The sequence below is a fragment of the Martes martes genome, assembly GCF_963455335.1.
Source record: "Martes martes genome assembly, chromosome: 14".
Classification (NCBI taxonomy): Eukaryota; Metazoa; Chordata; class Mammalia; order Carnivora; family Mustelidae; genus Martes; species Martes martes.
Window position 1 is genome coordinate 55,117,108 of NC_137902.1, and position 16,571 is coordinate 55,133,678.

The window sequence follows — 16,571 nt, forward strand, 5'->3', positions numbered from 1 at the left end:
CTTGCCCAGACCAGAGGGTCCTTGAAAGAGGCCCACTTAGTCTCAGCATGGCAGAGACCCACTAAGAACAGAACTCGTGGGTCTGGTTTCTACCATCCCTGCCAGAGCTCCCCGCTGTCCTTGGGAAGGAAGGCTGAGTCATGAGACAGGAGCAGGTGGCAGTTTTTGTCTCCCTCGGGAAGAAATGAAGACTTTCTATTTCTAATGTCTAGAACAGTCCTGTCGAGTATGACAGCCCCAGTCACCTGTGGCTCTCAGAAGGTAGCTGACCTACCCTTCCCTCATCTGCCCAGATGGCAGGGGCCATCCCAGAACGGAGAGTATCATTAAGGGAGTGAGCGCCCCAAAACTGGGGGCATTCAGGGCACCCCGGGAACACCTCATTCTAAAAACTAGTGGCCATCTCCAAGGGTGCTCAGGACTCTTGGGCTGCTCCAAAGCTGTCTTTCAGATCTCATTTCACCCAACAACATTTAGTGAGGGCTTGTCTGAGCCAGGTGCTAAGCTGAGCACCAGCAGTATGATGGGGAGGGACCACATGATCTCTGGGGGACAAAATCGTCACCGTTGCCACCACCCTGACTGAGAACCATTGTCCCAGACCCTTCTGGTAGGTAAGCATGGTCCCTGTGAGAGATGGATGGGAAAGAGTCATCTGTGTTAGGGGTGGGGGAGGGAGCAGCCCCTCTGGGGGCTTGGAGGGCGGAGGAAGGAGGGCAAAGGTGGCTGGTTTCAGGATTTCCGCCAGGTGGAGCCTGCTGTCCTTGCCTCCCGGTTCCGAGGCTGTGCGCCCCTTAAGAACTGCTAGAGGGACCCTGAGAAGCAGCCTCAGCTGCTGGGGGCAAGGACACCTGTACTTTTGCCTCGGAGAAGGCTGGTTGCTGGAACAGAAGCATGGATCAGCAGCAGAGCAGGGGCCCAGGGCTGGACAGCAGCGCCCTGTGTGGCAAACGTTGAGGCAAGCCACCTGGAAAAGCAAGACTGCTCCCGGAGAATAGAAGCTTTCCTTTGGGACGAGGCAAGCCCCTGAGGTTCATGCCTGGGGCTAGGGACATGCCTAGGGACATGCAGTGGAGGAGGAGCCCCCGGAATATATATTGCACTTCGAGCCATTTGAGGGTGCTGGTATCTACCATGCACTAATTGAAGAATATTTTAAGGGACACCACTTGCATCCCAAGGGTGGGAAGCATTTATACTTTCAACTATCGTCTCAATATCCCTTTCCCCTCCCTCCCGTCCCTTGTTGCAGAGCTCAGCATGTAGAAATCCAATAATAACAGAAGAAGAAGGAAAGGAAGACGGGAGGGAGGGGACCTCGCCCTTGATTATCCTGTGCTCAGGAAGATGGCTGGAAACAGACATGGAGACCAGAATCATGAACTCAGGGAAGCTCACAACTGGAAGGGATCTAGGGCCGGAGGTGGAGAGCTCTGCCCCATGCAGCTGTCCCTACAGCAGCCCTAACGGGGTCAGCATTTAGCTGCTGCCAGCCAGGTACAACAGAGCCCTCTGCTCTTGAGGGAGGAAGCCCTCGACCCCTGTGGGACAGGCACGGCTGGTTTAGAGTTCAGCTAACCCACAGGAAAACATCAGAACTCCATAGAGCAGCGGTGTGACTGCAGACAAGGTACCATCAAAAATTCACACCCCACCGGCCCACCCAACGATAGCCAATTAGAAATGTAATGGGAAAAATATCCCATGCACAATGGCCAACCGAGACTATAAAATACCTAAGAGTAAACTTAATGAGAAATGTCCAAGTCCTACACAAGGAACACAATAAAACTTTACTGAAGACATAAAGAAGGCTGAATAAATGGAGAGATATATCATATGCTCCAGATGGGAAGACTCGATAATATGAAGATGTCAATTCTTCCCAAATTAAATCTATAAATTCAATGCATTTCCAATCAGAACCTGAAAGGGATTTTTATAAGAACTTGACAGGCTGGTTTTTAAGATCATCTGAGAGAGTAAACAAGTAAGCATCACCAAGAACCTTTTGAAAAAAGAAGAAAAATGAGGTGAGACTTGACCTACCAGATACCAAAACATGTTGTAAAGCCAGAGTAATTACAACAGAGCAGAGTTGATGCATCAAAGGAACAGAATGAAGACTCCCGAAGCCATGCTACGGGGATCACGGGAACTGAGCAAAATGCAAGAGCAGCATTCAGATTGGGGGGGGAGGGGGGATAAGATGGGCCAGTTGAGATATGAACAAATAGTGTGGGATTTTCCCTTATCCTCTTGGAAACAGAACAGTAATATTGCTCTTGGGTTTTTTTGTTGTTGTTGTTAGTATTATTATATCTGACATGATGCCCAAAAGAAAATTCCGGAGAGATAATAATCTGAGTACTTTTTACCAGCTGTCCAATATTTGTTCATTCTCAGTATGAGGAAGTCCTTTCTAAGCTAGACCTGAAATCCAGAAATCACAAAGGAAAATTCAGATAGATCTGCCTGTCTAAAAATTTAACATTTCAGGGGGCCTGGATGGCTCAGTCCCTGAAGCATCTGACTCTTGACTTCCCCTCAGGTCATGGTCTCGGGGTTGTGAGATCGAGCCCTGCCTCAGGGTCTGCGCTGGGTGTGGAGTCTGCTGAAGATTCTCCTTCTCCCCGGCCCCCTCCTCAGCACCTCCCCCCAAAATCTAACATTTCGCTGTGTCACTAAGCTAAAAAGCAAACAAGATTCAGAGAAATATTTACAACATCTGTAATAAATGAGGGACTATTATCCTACAAATCAACAAGAAAAGGACCATCTGGAAATATGAAAAACAAAGACTGCAGGCCGGTGGGTTGGTGGGGGGGTGGGCGGGGGGGGCAGGAAATCCAGGGCATGGGCTTTGAAGAGCAGGCAATGGGCTAAAACTTGCTAGGGACCCCTGAGGGACCATGTAGAATACAGGAGGATTGCTCCCCCAAGGAGCAAGGGAGAGGATTTGACCCACAAAGCCCTGGTGCCCATTGGTGGAGAGTGGGTCATTACCCTCCCACTCTAAATGTCTAGACAGCTTGTTCTAGGGGTGTAGAATGTCCTCAGGTGGAGGGAAGCAGAGAGCAGCAGCAGGCAGACAGACCGTGCATGTGACCTTCACCTGGGGTTGCGAGGGCACAGGCACGGTGCTGGGCACTTGCCACAGACTATCTCATTTAGTCATTGCAAAAAACCCTACAAGGCGGCTATTATCATCATTATTATTATTACTCCCATTGTATAGTTGAGTAAACTGAGGCTCCAAAAGTTCAGTAACTTGTCCAAGATCCCACCGTTAGGCCAGTGGAGGAGCGTGACCTCAGAGCAAATGCCACTCCAGTTCCTGCGGCAGCCTCCACGTGGTGACCCTCGGTGGACACAAAGCGGCATGGAAAGGTGGTTTTTACCTTTCTCCTTATTACGCCCAGCCATATCGTCAACGCTCTTCTTGTTAATTTTTGTTGTGTGGTGTTTTTTTTTTTTTTTAACTATAAGCATGTGTTCCTCCCATAATTAAAAAAAAAAGTTTGTGTGACTTATCCGACCACAGTGTGTAAACCTGAAACTAAGTTATCATTGGATGTCAATTATACTTCTTTATACAATAGAATTAAAACATTTTTTTCTCAAGGTTGTGTATTTTTTGTTTTGTGGTTTTTGCTTTAACTTTTTAGATCCTTAGCCTAGGATCTGGCAAAAAAAAAAAAAAAAATTAATGGTAGGGAAATGTGAGTCTGAGCGGTGTCCCTTGTAGATCCTACTTCTTGAATATGGTTGGTATGTCGCTCGGTATCCATCCCAACCAGCAAACAGACATGAATGTGGATTTGGGAAGCAGTTGTTGAAAGCATCTTAAGCAGAGGGCAGAGTGCCAGACACCGTGGGGAATTCAGAGGTGCCATGTTTCATCCTGCAGAGCAAGGGGAGGAAAGGAAATGTACTGAGGACACAGATGCAATAAAGCGTGGTCAGGAAGTGGGAGGGGCCATGGGAAAGGCCCCCGGCAGGGGTGGATTTACTGGAGCAAACAGATTCTGAGCCTCAGGGCCCTGCACCTGAATGGGACCCAGCCAGGAAGCAACCTGCTCATATCCTTTTGTGAAATTGGCAAAAGAAAGATATTTTGATATTTTAAATACAATGGGCTGAACCCCTTGTCTTCTGTCTCTCCAACACCGTCCTGAGGTTGCTCACCTCAGGCTGGGTTGTGTTTGGCCAGATGCTGGTTGGATTTGGGGATCTGGCTAAGGGCAAGCTGAGTTGGGGATACGCTTAATTTGGCTTCAGAAGGAAGGGTACATGGAGGTGATTCTCAGTCACTTCCATGTCTAGATGAGCTACTGCTCTGGCCATTTTGGTTGTAGGAATGCCTTTCAGAAATATTCCCGCCTCCTGCTGTGCTGAATCCTCAGGTAAGTGACAAAAAGGTGTAGGGCAGGACACTGTAAGTGACATGAATGCATCCCTTGGACTCTGGCAAAGGGCAAATGGGTAATGCAGGAGAGAAAAGGCTCCTTATGTACAGAGCCAGCATATAACCTCTAGAACATTCTTCCAGTTGTCAGTTGGGTAATATTTGTAAGTATGCATCTTCATTTTCATCAACACCTGGTAAAAAAAAAAAAAAAATCTCAGAGCCCCTGGGTGTCTCAGTCAATTAAGCATCTGACTCTTTATTTTGGCTCAGGTCATGATCTCTGGGTCCTGAGATCGAGCCCCCCATCAGGCTCTGAACCAGGCGTGGAGTCTGCTTGAAGTCTCTCTCTCCCTCTGCCCCTCCTCTCTTTCTAATAAATAAATAAATCTTAAAAAAAAAAAAGACATCTTCTCCCTTGTTAGCAAAATTCTCAATAATGTAACATATTCATTTATAAATATAGTTATTTTTTTCTTTGTGTATTGCACAGATAGAATGTATCAGAATTTCATTGTTGGTCAGATCCAACTAGAAAGTCTGCATATGTGTGAGGTCAGTTTGTGCATCTAAATTATCAACAAAATAATTAGTCTTTCTTCTAGCATAATGATCAAAATTTATCTTTCTATTCTCTCTCTAAAAATGCTAATGAAACTATCATCATATGAAGCAATCAAAATGTAGAAGAAATTGTAGGAAATAAAAACATTATAGGTACGTGTCAGCCACCTAATTAAAATATTTCATTATCTCTATGAACTCTGTGAAGTTTATGGCAGTTCTTTTAAATTTGCAATTCGTTATGACTCCTTTCTCCTTCTAAATAAATATTCACATTTGAGCTTAAATTTGTGTGGAGAGATTTTTTTTTTCTGTAATTTGTGTTATTTTCCTTAAAAAAGGCCTCACCTATTGTATACACATTAAAGTTATACAAAAATTCTGGATCTGCCCCTACTTCTTGAAAGAGGTCATTAATAAGTCATTTTATTTCTTTTTAAATTTTTACTTATTTATTTGAGAGAGAGAGAGAACACTAGCAGAGGGAGGGGCAGAGGGAGAAGCAGACTCTCCACTGAGCAGGAAGCCCAATGCCAGGCCAGTCCCAAGACTCTGGGACTGTGACCTGAGCCAAAGGTAGATGCTTAATCAATTAAGCTTCCCAGGTACCCCTATTAAGTCATTTTCATGGAGGGGTGAAATTCTGGGAATTCACTATGTAGAATGGGAAGATCAGAAGATGGCCCGAACAAATCCAGACATTAGGAACCTCTGGCCTCAACTAGGGAGCCTCAGAAGTTTCCCTGGGCCGGATCATGCTCCTGGAGCCTCAAACATGCCTGACCCACTGTCCCATGCTATGGAGCTAAAGGACAGCATCCCTTTCCACCTAAGCCAGCACCCACCCTCTCTAGGTGCTCTGTCATGGGGATAGTGAACTCTGGTCCTTCATGTAAGTCATCAGATTTCTTCCAACATCACTTCCCAGGCATACGGTAGAATTGCATTTCCCCACTCCCTCCGAAGCTAGGCACAGCCATGTGAGCTGAAACTGAGGGGTCAGAGCTAACCCACCCCATCCCCATCCCACCCTTGTAGTGATTAGTGCTTATGGAAATATGGAAGACAAGAGACCTCCATGGGTGTAGGTCCCATGTGACTACAATGGGTAGAATCCACCTGTCACCCTGCACTGAGCACATTGTGAAAGAAGGGAGCTTTGGCTCTGTTAAGCCACAGGGAGTTGGGGGGCTATTTGTTATTGCAGCATAACCCACCCCATCCTGACAGAGGTGTAAAACTGAGGAGTCGAGGCTGCTTAGCCCAGCATGAGAATGAACTGCTTGTTCATTCGTCCATTCATATTCCATGCCCAGAGAACATGGTTCATGAGTCAACGCATACCCTGCTGGGGCAGAAGGGGCTAGAAGGGACATGACCCTTCCTACAGGAAAATGATAAGGCATTTTCACTTTCACCAGAACATTGCTCTACTTCAAACTTTCCCAAACTTTCCCCAAACATGTGATAGCAGGGATAGGATGGCTGGATAAACACTCCTGCTCAAAAAGGGGAAGGGAAAGGAGGCACATGGCAGTCACTGGGCCTTAGCAAGTCTGAAATCCAGCAGGGCATGATCTTCATAAGATCCTGGGTCGCAGCCCAGTCCTGCCCCGGGAGTGAATCTTCATAGCTCTCGGCTTAGAGCACTGAGTTCTTGCCTCTGAAATGGGGCTTACTTTTTCTTCTTGATAAGAAATGCTCCTGTTTGAAGTGCAGTCTGAATTCTGTCTGAATTCTACTCCTAGAAGGCAGGAAGTACAGTGGACTCTTTGCCTTTTCAATTGTCTCTGTCTTTTTCAATCCAAGTTGTTAGTGCTATTACCAATACAATTCTCTTAAAAATTTGGTGAGGTTCCTATGAACCTTCTGGAGGTTCAGCCACAAATCTCAAGAGAGGCCCCTCTCTACCTTGGGCTGTGAGTCAGGGCAGGGCAGGATCTGTCCTTGGGATTTTTAACAGCCCTCCTGTCTGACAAAGTTGGTCTAAGAATCACATCCTAAAGATTCTTCTAGAAGACTTGTTGTCTACCTGAAAGTATGACACACAGCCTTAAATCTCTCTAAGGTCATAACAAAGAGTCTTACAACTGCACCCCTGACTTGACCTTTACTGTGAAGTCATTTCTTACTTTGAGAATCTTATGCAAACTGGAAAGACTGTCCTAGGACTTCTCTCTTTCCTGTAAATTCTGCTAAAAAACCAAACAGGTCAGGGTGCCTGGCTGGCTGAGTCTGTAGAGTGTGCAACTCTTGATCTCGAGGTTGTGAGTTCAAGGCCCACAGTGGGTATAGAAATTATTTAAAACACACACACACACACACACACACACACACACACACCCCAATCAGCCCACCATTCCCTGTTTTCTCGCTGTTATCACAGGCAGCTAGAAAGCTCAGCACAAGTTTATTAGATAACCCCTCTCCCTTCCACGTGACTTAAAGAGACAGTCTTCCTAATCGTTCCTGAGTCCTCTTTTTTCCAATAACTTCTTCACTGTGCCTTTTAAAAAAAATTTGACATATACATATAAAACAGTTCATAACTCATAGAGGTACAGCTTGAAGAATTTTCACTAACTGACATACCCACATACCCCACACAAGGATTCAGGAACAAAACACTACCAGAAGCCCACTCACAATCTCTCCAACATTAACTATCACTGGGAAATGATTGTCCTGAGTTTTCATATTCCAGGCTCATTTTTCTAATTCAAGTTTATTGAGATATAATCTACATATTCATACTTCTTGGCAGAAACATCTAGTCATGGGACACCACAATCAAAATATAATAAAATATTATAATTACCTCCCCCAAATTCCCTTGTGCCCCCTGGTTGTCAGGTCCCCCTACCAGCCCCTTGCAGTCAATCGGGAATGTTTGCCGATAGTAGTGTGGGTTTCAGAATGTTATATACATGGAATAATGTAATATGTCATATAATATGGTATGTAGACATCTGAAATGCTGTCCCTTAGCATAACGTGTTTGGGACTCACCCACTACACTGACTGGGGCCACGGTCCACTCCTTTCCCCTGCTGAGTACCATCCCACTGTCTGGATGGACCACCTGTGTTTATTCATTCATCCGCTGATGGACACTTAGATTATTTCCAAATACAGCTGCTATACACATTTGCATGGAGGTCTTTGCATGGACACGTTTTCACTTCTCTTGGAGTAGGATTGGTGATTTATAAGGGAAGTGGGTGTTTAACTTCATAAAGAACTGCCAAAGCGTTTTCCCAAGTGGCGGACTTATTTTGTATTTCCAGCAGTGCCGTGTGAAGTGTGGCAGCCCGGGTTGTTCCTCCTGCTGGAAATGAAGCCACGGTGGGTCTTTACGAGGGCCCGGGGTGTGCTTGGTGTGTGGCCCCTCTCCTAGTGACTTAGGTTTTTGCTCCTTTGCAACAAGTGTCTGCAAGAGGAGGGAGGGGTTGGCCCTTTCCCTGCAGCAGCTGCCAATCCTCTCCCACCCCTGCTCCGTGGCTGGATCTTCCTCCCATCTTCCACTCGGCACCTGCCAGAGTTCCTCTACGCAAACTGTCCTGGTGTCTGCAGCCCCAGGTTTTGAGGCTGGCATGCCAGCACACACCTGGCTCCCAACTATTTGATAAGACTTGAGCTGATTTCTGGGGCACCTGGGTGGCTCAGTCAGTTAGGTGTCTGCCTTCAGCTCAGGTCATGATCTCGGGATCCTGGGATCGAGCCAGGGTTGGGTTGTCTGCTTAGTGGGGAGTCTGCTTCACTCTCTCCCTCTGTCCCTCCCTCATCGCTACTCTTGTGCTCTCTTTCTCTCTCTCAAATAAATAAATAAAATCTTCTTTAAAAAAAAAAAAAGATTTCACTGACTTCTTCCTCCCCACATATATGGAGGCTGTGTGTGTTCCCCCTTCCCCAAGGGCCAGCACAGATGAGTCTGTCTGTGTTCCTCCCTTGGAATTCAGGCTCCTTGGTTGTCCTGTGAGCTCAGCTTCCTGGTGAACAGAAGAAAAGTGCTGATTTTGTAGTATATTCAGGCTTCCCCATGTTAGTGTGGGAGCAACACTCTGCAGCTTTCTACATCTGGGGTGGAAGCAAACCTTCCCATCTTTGCAGCCTTCCTTCCACCTTCTTCCCACCACCACTCCCAGGCAGCTTGTTTTCAGCAGTTCACTTCCAGGCACCAAGTTTTATTCGGGAATCTATGCATCCTGTTCTCCATTGCTGTGTGACAAGCCACCCCCCAAATCTGGTGGCTTACTATTAAAACATACTACTAGTTCTCATGGTTCCATGGGTTGACTGGTCTCTGCTGAGGTCTCACATGGGACTGCTGGGGCTGAAGTCATCTGACGGTCTGGACAGCCAAGGAGCCCCTGTCCCACGCTGGAGGATGATTAGCAGAAGCCACAGGCAAGACGGACAGTCAAGGTCCACTGAGAACACTAAGAACACTACATATAAAAGGGGACGTTTCATATTTAAGTCTTATGTTTATCTTACCATAAAGTTAACAAGAGAAAAGGAAGATTATTATTGTGGCAGGAAAATCATCAGATAAATCCTGAAAAGCACAATGTTATAAGGCCAAGAAAAAAAAGAGGTAAGTCCCATACACCAACATATAAAATTTCTACCAACAAAGGACACTATGGAAGAAGTTAATATACTGATGGTCAATGGGAGGAGATATTTGCAATACTGAAAATGGATAAGCAATTAATGTCTAGATATAAACTCCTGCAAATCAACTTAAAAAAACAGAACACTGCATACTTAAAAAAAAAAAATGGAAAGACTATTAAAAGGCAATTTACAAGCAATAAGCCCCAGGTGCTAACAAGCAGATGAAGAGGTGCTCAGAACCATTAGTCATCAGAAAAACAAAGTAAAAACAGTGCACTATCATTTTATACCTATTAACGTGGCAAAAATTAAAAAGCAAGATAATGCCAAGGGTGAGTATTATGTGCGAGCAATACAGGGGAATAGAAACCTTCCCCCAAATGATGCACATGACGTGAGGACCAGAGCAGCCCCTGCCCACAGCATCTGAAACTATTTTGGGACACACACCCATGAGGGAATTGCTGGATTTATAGGAGATAAATATATTTATCTATGTATATATTCATATTTACATATTCATATATATTTACATATTTCTATTTAAGCCATGTAGGAAACTGTCCACAGGCTGGAGAGCTACTGAGTTGGAAGAGATGTTCACTGCAGCAGCATCTTTGTTGCTCTGTTCTGCATGTGTTGCACACTCACAGGCTTGGGGGGCCGTTGGTGGTGTTGGAGGCAGGTTGTCGGAAGCGAGCCGAGCGTTCACCACTGGAGGAATGAGAACTTATGCTGGGTGCGCCCCACAGAGCAGCAGTTAGAAGCTACGCATGAAGTGTATATACAAAAATGGGAAAAATAGGTGAAAGTAACAGAATGAGACACAGCACACGGATCTACTTACAAAAAATAAAAAGGCACAGAGATAAAACAACAGCACCTGTTGCAAAACAGATACAAACAGAAATACATATCAACACGTTAGATTTCGCAGAGTAACACACTGCGAGGAGGAGAGGAGTAAAAGTGGACTATAGGGATGAAGGTTAATGGGAAGGAAAAACATTTTTGACTGTTAGAGGACTTGTATTACCTGACTCCAAGACTTATATGGCTCCAGGAATCAAGGTGTATAGCATTAGCATCAAGAGGGACAAACAGGTCAACGAGCAGGCTAGAGTCCACACATATATGTTCAATTACAAGGAAACCACACATATACCTTCAACCGAGTTTTTACAAAGGTGTAAAAGCATTTCAGTGGAGAAAGGAAGAACTGAATATTCATATGCAAAAAAGTGAATTTGGATCCATAACGCAATGCATAGGAAAAATTAACTCAAAATGGGTCATAGACCTAAATGAAAAACCAATAACTATAAAACACAGGGAAAAAAGTCACAAAAAGGAAACATAACAGAAAAATCTTTATGACAGTAGGGTAGGGAAAGATTGTTTTAGTTGCAACACCAAAACACTAATCCATGAAAGTAACATCAGATAAATTGTATTTCATCAAAATTAAGGGCGTCTGCTCTTTGGAAGACAGTGCGAAACACAAAGAAGAAACTGGCAAACCACGTCTCTGGTAAAGTGCCCATATCCAGAATAAAGAACTCAAAAGCTAGTAAGAACCCAACACAAAAGCGGGTGGGGGGAGGCTGGAAATTTGAAGGAAATTATCAGATTTACCAGTGAAAATAAACACCTGAAAAAGTGTTCAATATCATTAGCCATTAAGGAAACTCAAAGGAAAACCACAATGAGATACTGCTACACACCAGTGAGAATGACTGAAATGAAAAAGATTGACCGTAGCAAATATTGGTGCATCTTTGAAGATTTAGGGAAACTGGAACTCTCATATATTGCTGGCGGCCACCTAAAATAGTACAGCCACTTTGGGAAGCGTCTGGCAGTTTCCTAACAAGTTATAAACACACATGTGCCGCATGAGGTAGCCATTCCACTCCTAGACCTTTACCCAAGAGAAATGAAAGCAGATATCTAAGTTGACTTGGATGGGAAAGCACACAGCATCTTTATTTGTAATAGTTTAAAACTGCAAACAATCTAAATGCCTATCAACAAGTGAACAGATCAACAAATTGTGGTATAGCCATACAATGTAACATTATAAAATAAATTTTACTTAGCCATAGAAAGGAAGACACTATTGATACACGCAGCCATAGGGGCGAACCGCAAAGTGACAACGCTGAGTCCTAAGAAGCCAGACACAAGAGCGTACACTGCATGCTCTGCATTTACATAAAATTCTTGGAAATACAGCCTAACATATTGTGCCCGGAAGCGGATAACTGGTTGTCAGAGAAAGAAGGAGACTTGTAGGGACGCCGGCTATGATATGTTTATAAGCGTGACTGTAGTGATGCTCGCAGGAGAGCTAACAGACGTCAAAACGCATCATACAGTACATTTTAGTTCTGTGCGGTTTCTTCTAGGCCAACACCTCCATCTGTTGCCTTTAAAAAAGAAAAGCGTAATCTCGCGTTCAGGGTGACACGGCTGGTAAGCGGCAGAGAGCGAGTCAAACGCAGAAGTCTGCCCCTGGAGCCTGTCGTTCTCAGCCCCTGAGCTCCGCGTAACAGCAGTCCGGAAGAAGGTGCTCGAAGTGGGCAGAGGCCGAGTGCGCGGGTCGCAGCCGAGTTAACGATTACCGGTGGGCGGGTCCTCTCGGCCCCTCCCCGCCCGCGTCCCCGTACGCCCGGCGCCGTCCGCCCGCGCCGCCGCCACCTGCTGCTCGCTCGCTTCCGCACCAGCGCCCGAGTCCGCACCTGCGCCCGGTCAGCGCGCCCGCACCTGCGCCGCGCCCGCCATGGTGAGGGGGTCGCGCGCCGCCGCCCGCGGGGCCCGGGCGCGCGGGAGGGCGGAGGAGAGGAAGGGGCCGATAGCGGCGGCGGCGGCGGCGAGGGTGGGGTACGGTCCTTGCGAGCCCCTCCGCCCGCCGGCCGCTTGCTAGGCTTGGAGAGCGAGGGCTAGGCTTGGAGAGCCGGGGTCTCCGCCCTGTTGCCACCCGCACCCCCTGTGGCGCGCGAGGCGAACTGAGGTCGGAGAGGGGCGGTGGCGCGGCCGAGGCCTGGCCCTGCCCCCAGGCCCTTGTCCCCGGGGCGCCTCGCAAGCGGGGCGTGGGCGGTGGGCCCAGGGCAGGGGTTGGGGAGGCAGCTGGTGAGCCTGTAGACATCGCCCTCTCTTAGTGGCGAGTTCTCGTCCACAATGGGGGGGGGGCGTCCGTGTGTCTGAGTGTGAGTAGGAGGGAGCCTAGTTCTGCGTTTCTCTAGGAGTCTGTTTACCGCCCTTCTGGCTTGCACTTCCGGCAGGGTCCGGCCAGGCCCTCTGCGCACCCGGCAGCAGCCCCCCTTGGCTTCGTAGCCAGGCCCTGGTGCCTCGCTTGAGGCCTGCGCCCAGCAGTGGGAACCGATCGCTCAGGATCAGCCCTCCTCCAGGTTGGGTGTTCCCCCAGGAGGACCTGGGCCCTGTGGTCAGCCCTGCTTCATCACCACCACCTTCTGGTGGTGGAGGGAGGGGAGCCCTGGCTGGGGAGGAGTGTGTAGACCCGGGAGCTTTACTAAACAGCCCCTTTCTGATCCCAAAGCCTGAGGAGCGGTAGGGACTGCGGTGACAGCTGAGAAAGCACTTGGAAAGCAGTAGCTTGGAGGGAGAGGAGGGGGGATTGAGGCGGCTTGTGTGGTGCTCTGAGGCCCCAGACGTGCGGGGCAGGGCGGTAATCAGTAACCGGAGCGCTCACACTCCCCCAGAAGGCTTGGCCAGGCCTGGCCTGTGATTTGCTAAGCAAACAATGCCCCTTCCCCCTTCTGACCCCAGCTCTCAGGGGGGCTTGTCCTTTCAGCCCCAGGCTGTGAAACTTGGGGGATCCCAGAAGACACTAAGGGGCAATGGGTGCCCCCTAGGAGCTCCCTGTATCCCCCTACTTCTTTTGGGTCAGAGAGCGGAGCAGTGGGTTCTGATCCCTGTGCTGACATCACTCATGCCCTGATACCTGACCAGGCTTATCAGCCCCAGAGAACGGACCGGCTCTGGAATGGAGCAGGGGTTGGGGGCAGGATGCCGAGCTCTCAGAGCTGAGGAACCAGACCAAGCCAGATCAGTCCAGAGAAAACAAGTGTTTTCAGAAGGGACGGAATGATTGACTTAGAGGAGGCTATACTGCTTTTCTAGTGCAACCCCCACACCCACAGGGCTTAACAAGCCCTTTACAAATACAGATGACAGACCCTTAATAAGGATGGACTTACTGATACATCCCATAGGCTCCTCTTGCTGATCTGAAATGGAAGTTCTGGGCCCCTTCTACCTTTCAAGCCAAGGGAGGTGACCATCCTGCTGGACAACGCCAGAACTGGGGCTTGACCCAGTCCTGCCAGCGCCCCCATGGCTGCCAGGCTGCAGGCTGCCTTGTGAAGCTGAATTAGCCTCCCACACATTCTCTCCCTAGATCTTACTAGTTCATTTTTCCTTCAACACTCTAAGAGTTTCTGTTGGAGAAGTCACAGTTCTGGGATCCCTTCCGTGTCTAGACCTGGATCCATCCCCCCAGAGAATGGAACCGGCCTTTGCTTCCGTCTGTCTCTGAAGGTTCCACTCAGCCCCTGAACTGTGCCAGTTCGGGCTGCCTGGAGGGAACTTTGCACAATAGGCAAATAGTCCGAGGGGCTAGGTTTGCCAATAGCCCTTGGCCAAGTTACTTCCACTTTGGCCTGAGCTCTGTGGCTCAGGCTTCCCAGGCTGGTGGAGTAGACAAGAAGGTGGGAATCCGAAACCCCCAGGCCTAGCAGCCCGTACTTAGGGGCTGCATGGTGGCGTGATGAATACCCAGTGGGAGGTAGTACCAGTGGGGATCAGTTCTGGTAGAATCACCTGGAAGGTGTTGTAAGCACTTGCTCCTTTTCCCTGGGTCCAGGATGCAGATTCAGACCCCTTTGAGAACATTGTCTGTGCTCTGAGGACGGAGGGGAGGGGGGCGTGGGGGAAGGAGAACCGTGGTCATGTTCCCTTTGTAGGCTTCAGTTTCCTTGTGCGGACGTTGGGGTGAACTGGATACAGTCCGTAACAGAAAAAGGAAGGTTGGACAGTCATGGGTAGTCTTTTTCTGAAAAGTTGTGTAGTAACACATTCGCATCCGGGCTTGATTTTGCTTTTACTCCCTCATTAACATAAGAGACCTATGGTGGGGAGGCTCTGTCAGGCTTTGGGGACAAGGGTTGGGGGGGGAGTGTTGCTCAGCCCCAGTGACTTGCGTCACGGCTCAGTATTTTCTGTTCTCTGAGCAAAGTGTCAGAATCTAAGAACCTATCAGTGCATGAGCCAGGGCCCCACCCCCAGGGCAGGGTGTCCCCTGAACGGCTCCCTGTCCATTACTTTAGACCACGCCACCAGGGCCCCCGTGGAGGCCGGCCAACGTCCCCTCATGACTGGGGCCCTCTCCTGGGTCCTGGAGGGAGAAATGCCCGTGGACCCCTGCTGATTTCCTGTCCTAGGCCGGCAAAGCGCACAGGCTGAGTGCCGAGGAGCGGGACCAGCTGCTGCCAAACCTGAGGGCTGTGGGGTGGAATGAGCTGGAAGGCCGAGACGCCATCTTCAAGCAGTTCCATTTCAAAGACTTCAATCGGGTATGTCGCCGGGTGGGACAGAGTTTCTTACACTCCAGAACTTGTTCTCTCCCTGGAGGGCCTTGCTACCTAAGTCCCTCGGCCACTACCCTCATCGGGCTAGAGTGTCCTCCTTGGGGACGGGAGTAGGGGGGATGGGTCTTGGGGTCTCCACACCTGGAACTCTTCGAGCCGCCCTCTCTCTCAGAGCGCTCACCTGGGTCTCACTTCACTTCTCAGGCTTTTGGCTTCATGACGAGAGTGGCCCTGCAGGCCGAGAAACTGGACCACCACCCCGAATGGTTTAACGTGTACAACAAGGTGAGCGAGGCGCACCTGCTGCGCTGGGCCGGCCGAGCTCTGAAGGCCCTTCCCTGGCCTTCCCTAGGGGCCTCCCCGCCTAGAATCAGCACTGTCACCCCTGCGGTAGTGAGGCTCGCTACAAACTAGCAAAGTGCAAATTAAAACACTGTGAGCGAACATGCGGTTAAGGCGGACAGTCGGCATTAGGAAGGCCGAACCACAGAAGGCCGGGCCGCAGGCACTGGCCGTATTCATGGCTCATAGCTCTGTGGCCCAAATCCTCCTGGAGGTGTGGTGTGGAGGGATGAAAAAGTAGTCACCGGAGCTGAGAACACACGAGCACAGCAGACAGGTCGGACCGCAGGCCATCGGAGGGCGGTCGTGAGACCCCTGCCACAGGCCACGCAGGAGGGTTAGCAGTGTTGCTGGAGACGGTCAGGAAGGCCGGCCCCAGGCGGGAGCGTGGTGACCAGCTACCACCCTGGAGCGCTCCGTGTCGCCGAGCCACACGGCCCTGACCCTCCCCCGCTCTGGGCCCGAACCTCTGGTTTTGTTCCAGGTCCACATCACCTTGAGCACCCATGAGTGTGCCGGCCTTTCGGAACGGGACATAAACCTGGCCAGCTTCATCGAACAAGTAGCAGTGTCCATGACCTAGGCCCTGCCCTTCCTCTGCAAATTCTTCAGGGGAAGGGGGTGACTGAATCAGGAATCCGGTGGGGGATCCGGGGAGCCAAGATGTTGCTGCAGCCAGAAGGGCCAAGTGGACTGTGCTGCCACCAGCTAGGGGAGAGTCCTTGCTATGGAAGGAGATGCCAGCATCACCGCCGACCTTTCTTCCCCAAACCCCTCTTCATCCTTGGCGCTCTGTTACACGTACACTAATTGAGTCCAATCTTCCCTTTCTGGAAGACTTCCCAGCAACAGTATTGGTCTTTTTGCCAGGCTGCGTCCTGCCCCCTTTCTAATCCATTTCCCAGGAGGCTGTGACAAAGAGGTACGAAGTCTTAATCTCAGAAACCAGGACCCTAAAGTCAACCTCATCATATGTAACACAGACACCTGTGCTTTTATGTCTCAAATAAAACTAGTGTTTCACTCTG

General features: G+C 49.0%; 1 protein-coding gene across 3 annotated transcripts; it reads left to right on the forward strand.

Moving 5' to 3' along the window:
- The first annotated feature begins 12,083 nt into the window (after positions 1–12,083).
- Positions 12,084–16,571, forward strand: PCBD1 (pterin-4 alpha-carbinolamine dehydratase 1). Of its 3 annotated transcripts, none has more exons than XM_080822709.1 (4): positions 12,084–12,377; positions 15,055–15,186; positions 15,406–15,486; positions 16,028–16,571. In XM_080822709.1, the coding sequence occupies exons 1-4, from the start codon at positions 12,375–12,377 to the stop codon at positions 16,124–16,126; spliced, it is 315 nt and encodes a 104-aa protein (XP_080678835.1). In that variant the 5' UTR covers positions 12,084–12,374; the 3' UTR covers positions 16,127–16,571. The 3 variants fall into 3 exon arrangements, with proteins under 3 accessions (XP_080678835.1, XP_080678836.1, XP_080678837.1); XM_080822710.1 differs by having other exon boundaries at positions 12,255–12,377; positions 14,941–15,186; XM_080822711.1 differs by lacking the exon at positions 12,084–12,377 and adding an exon at positions 12,742–13,002 and having other exon boundaries at positions 14,941–15,186.

Bases quoted from the DNA above. Each gene is read 5' to 3' on its own strand.
- PCBD1 (XM_080822709.1), top strand. The intron at 15,187-15,405 runs GTATGTCGCCGG...TTCACTTCTCAG, and splicing joins ATTTCAAAGACTTCAATCGG to GCTTTTGGCTTCATGACGAG. The intron at 15,487-16,027 runs GTGAGCGAGGCG...GTTTTGTTCCAG, and splicing joins GGTTTAACGTGTACAACAAG to GTCCACATCACCTTGAGCAC.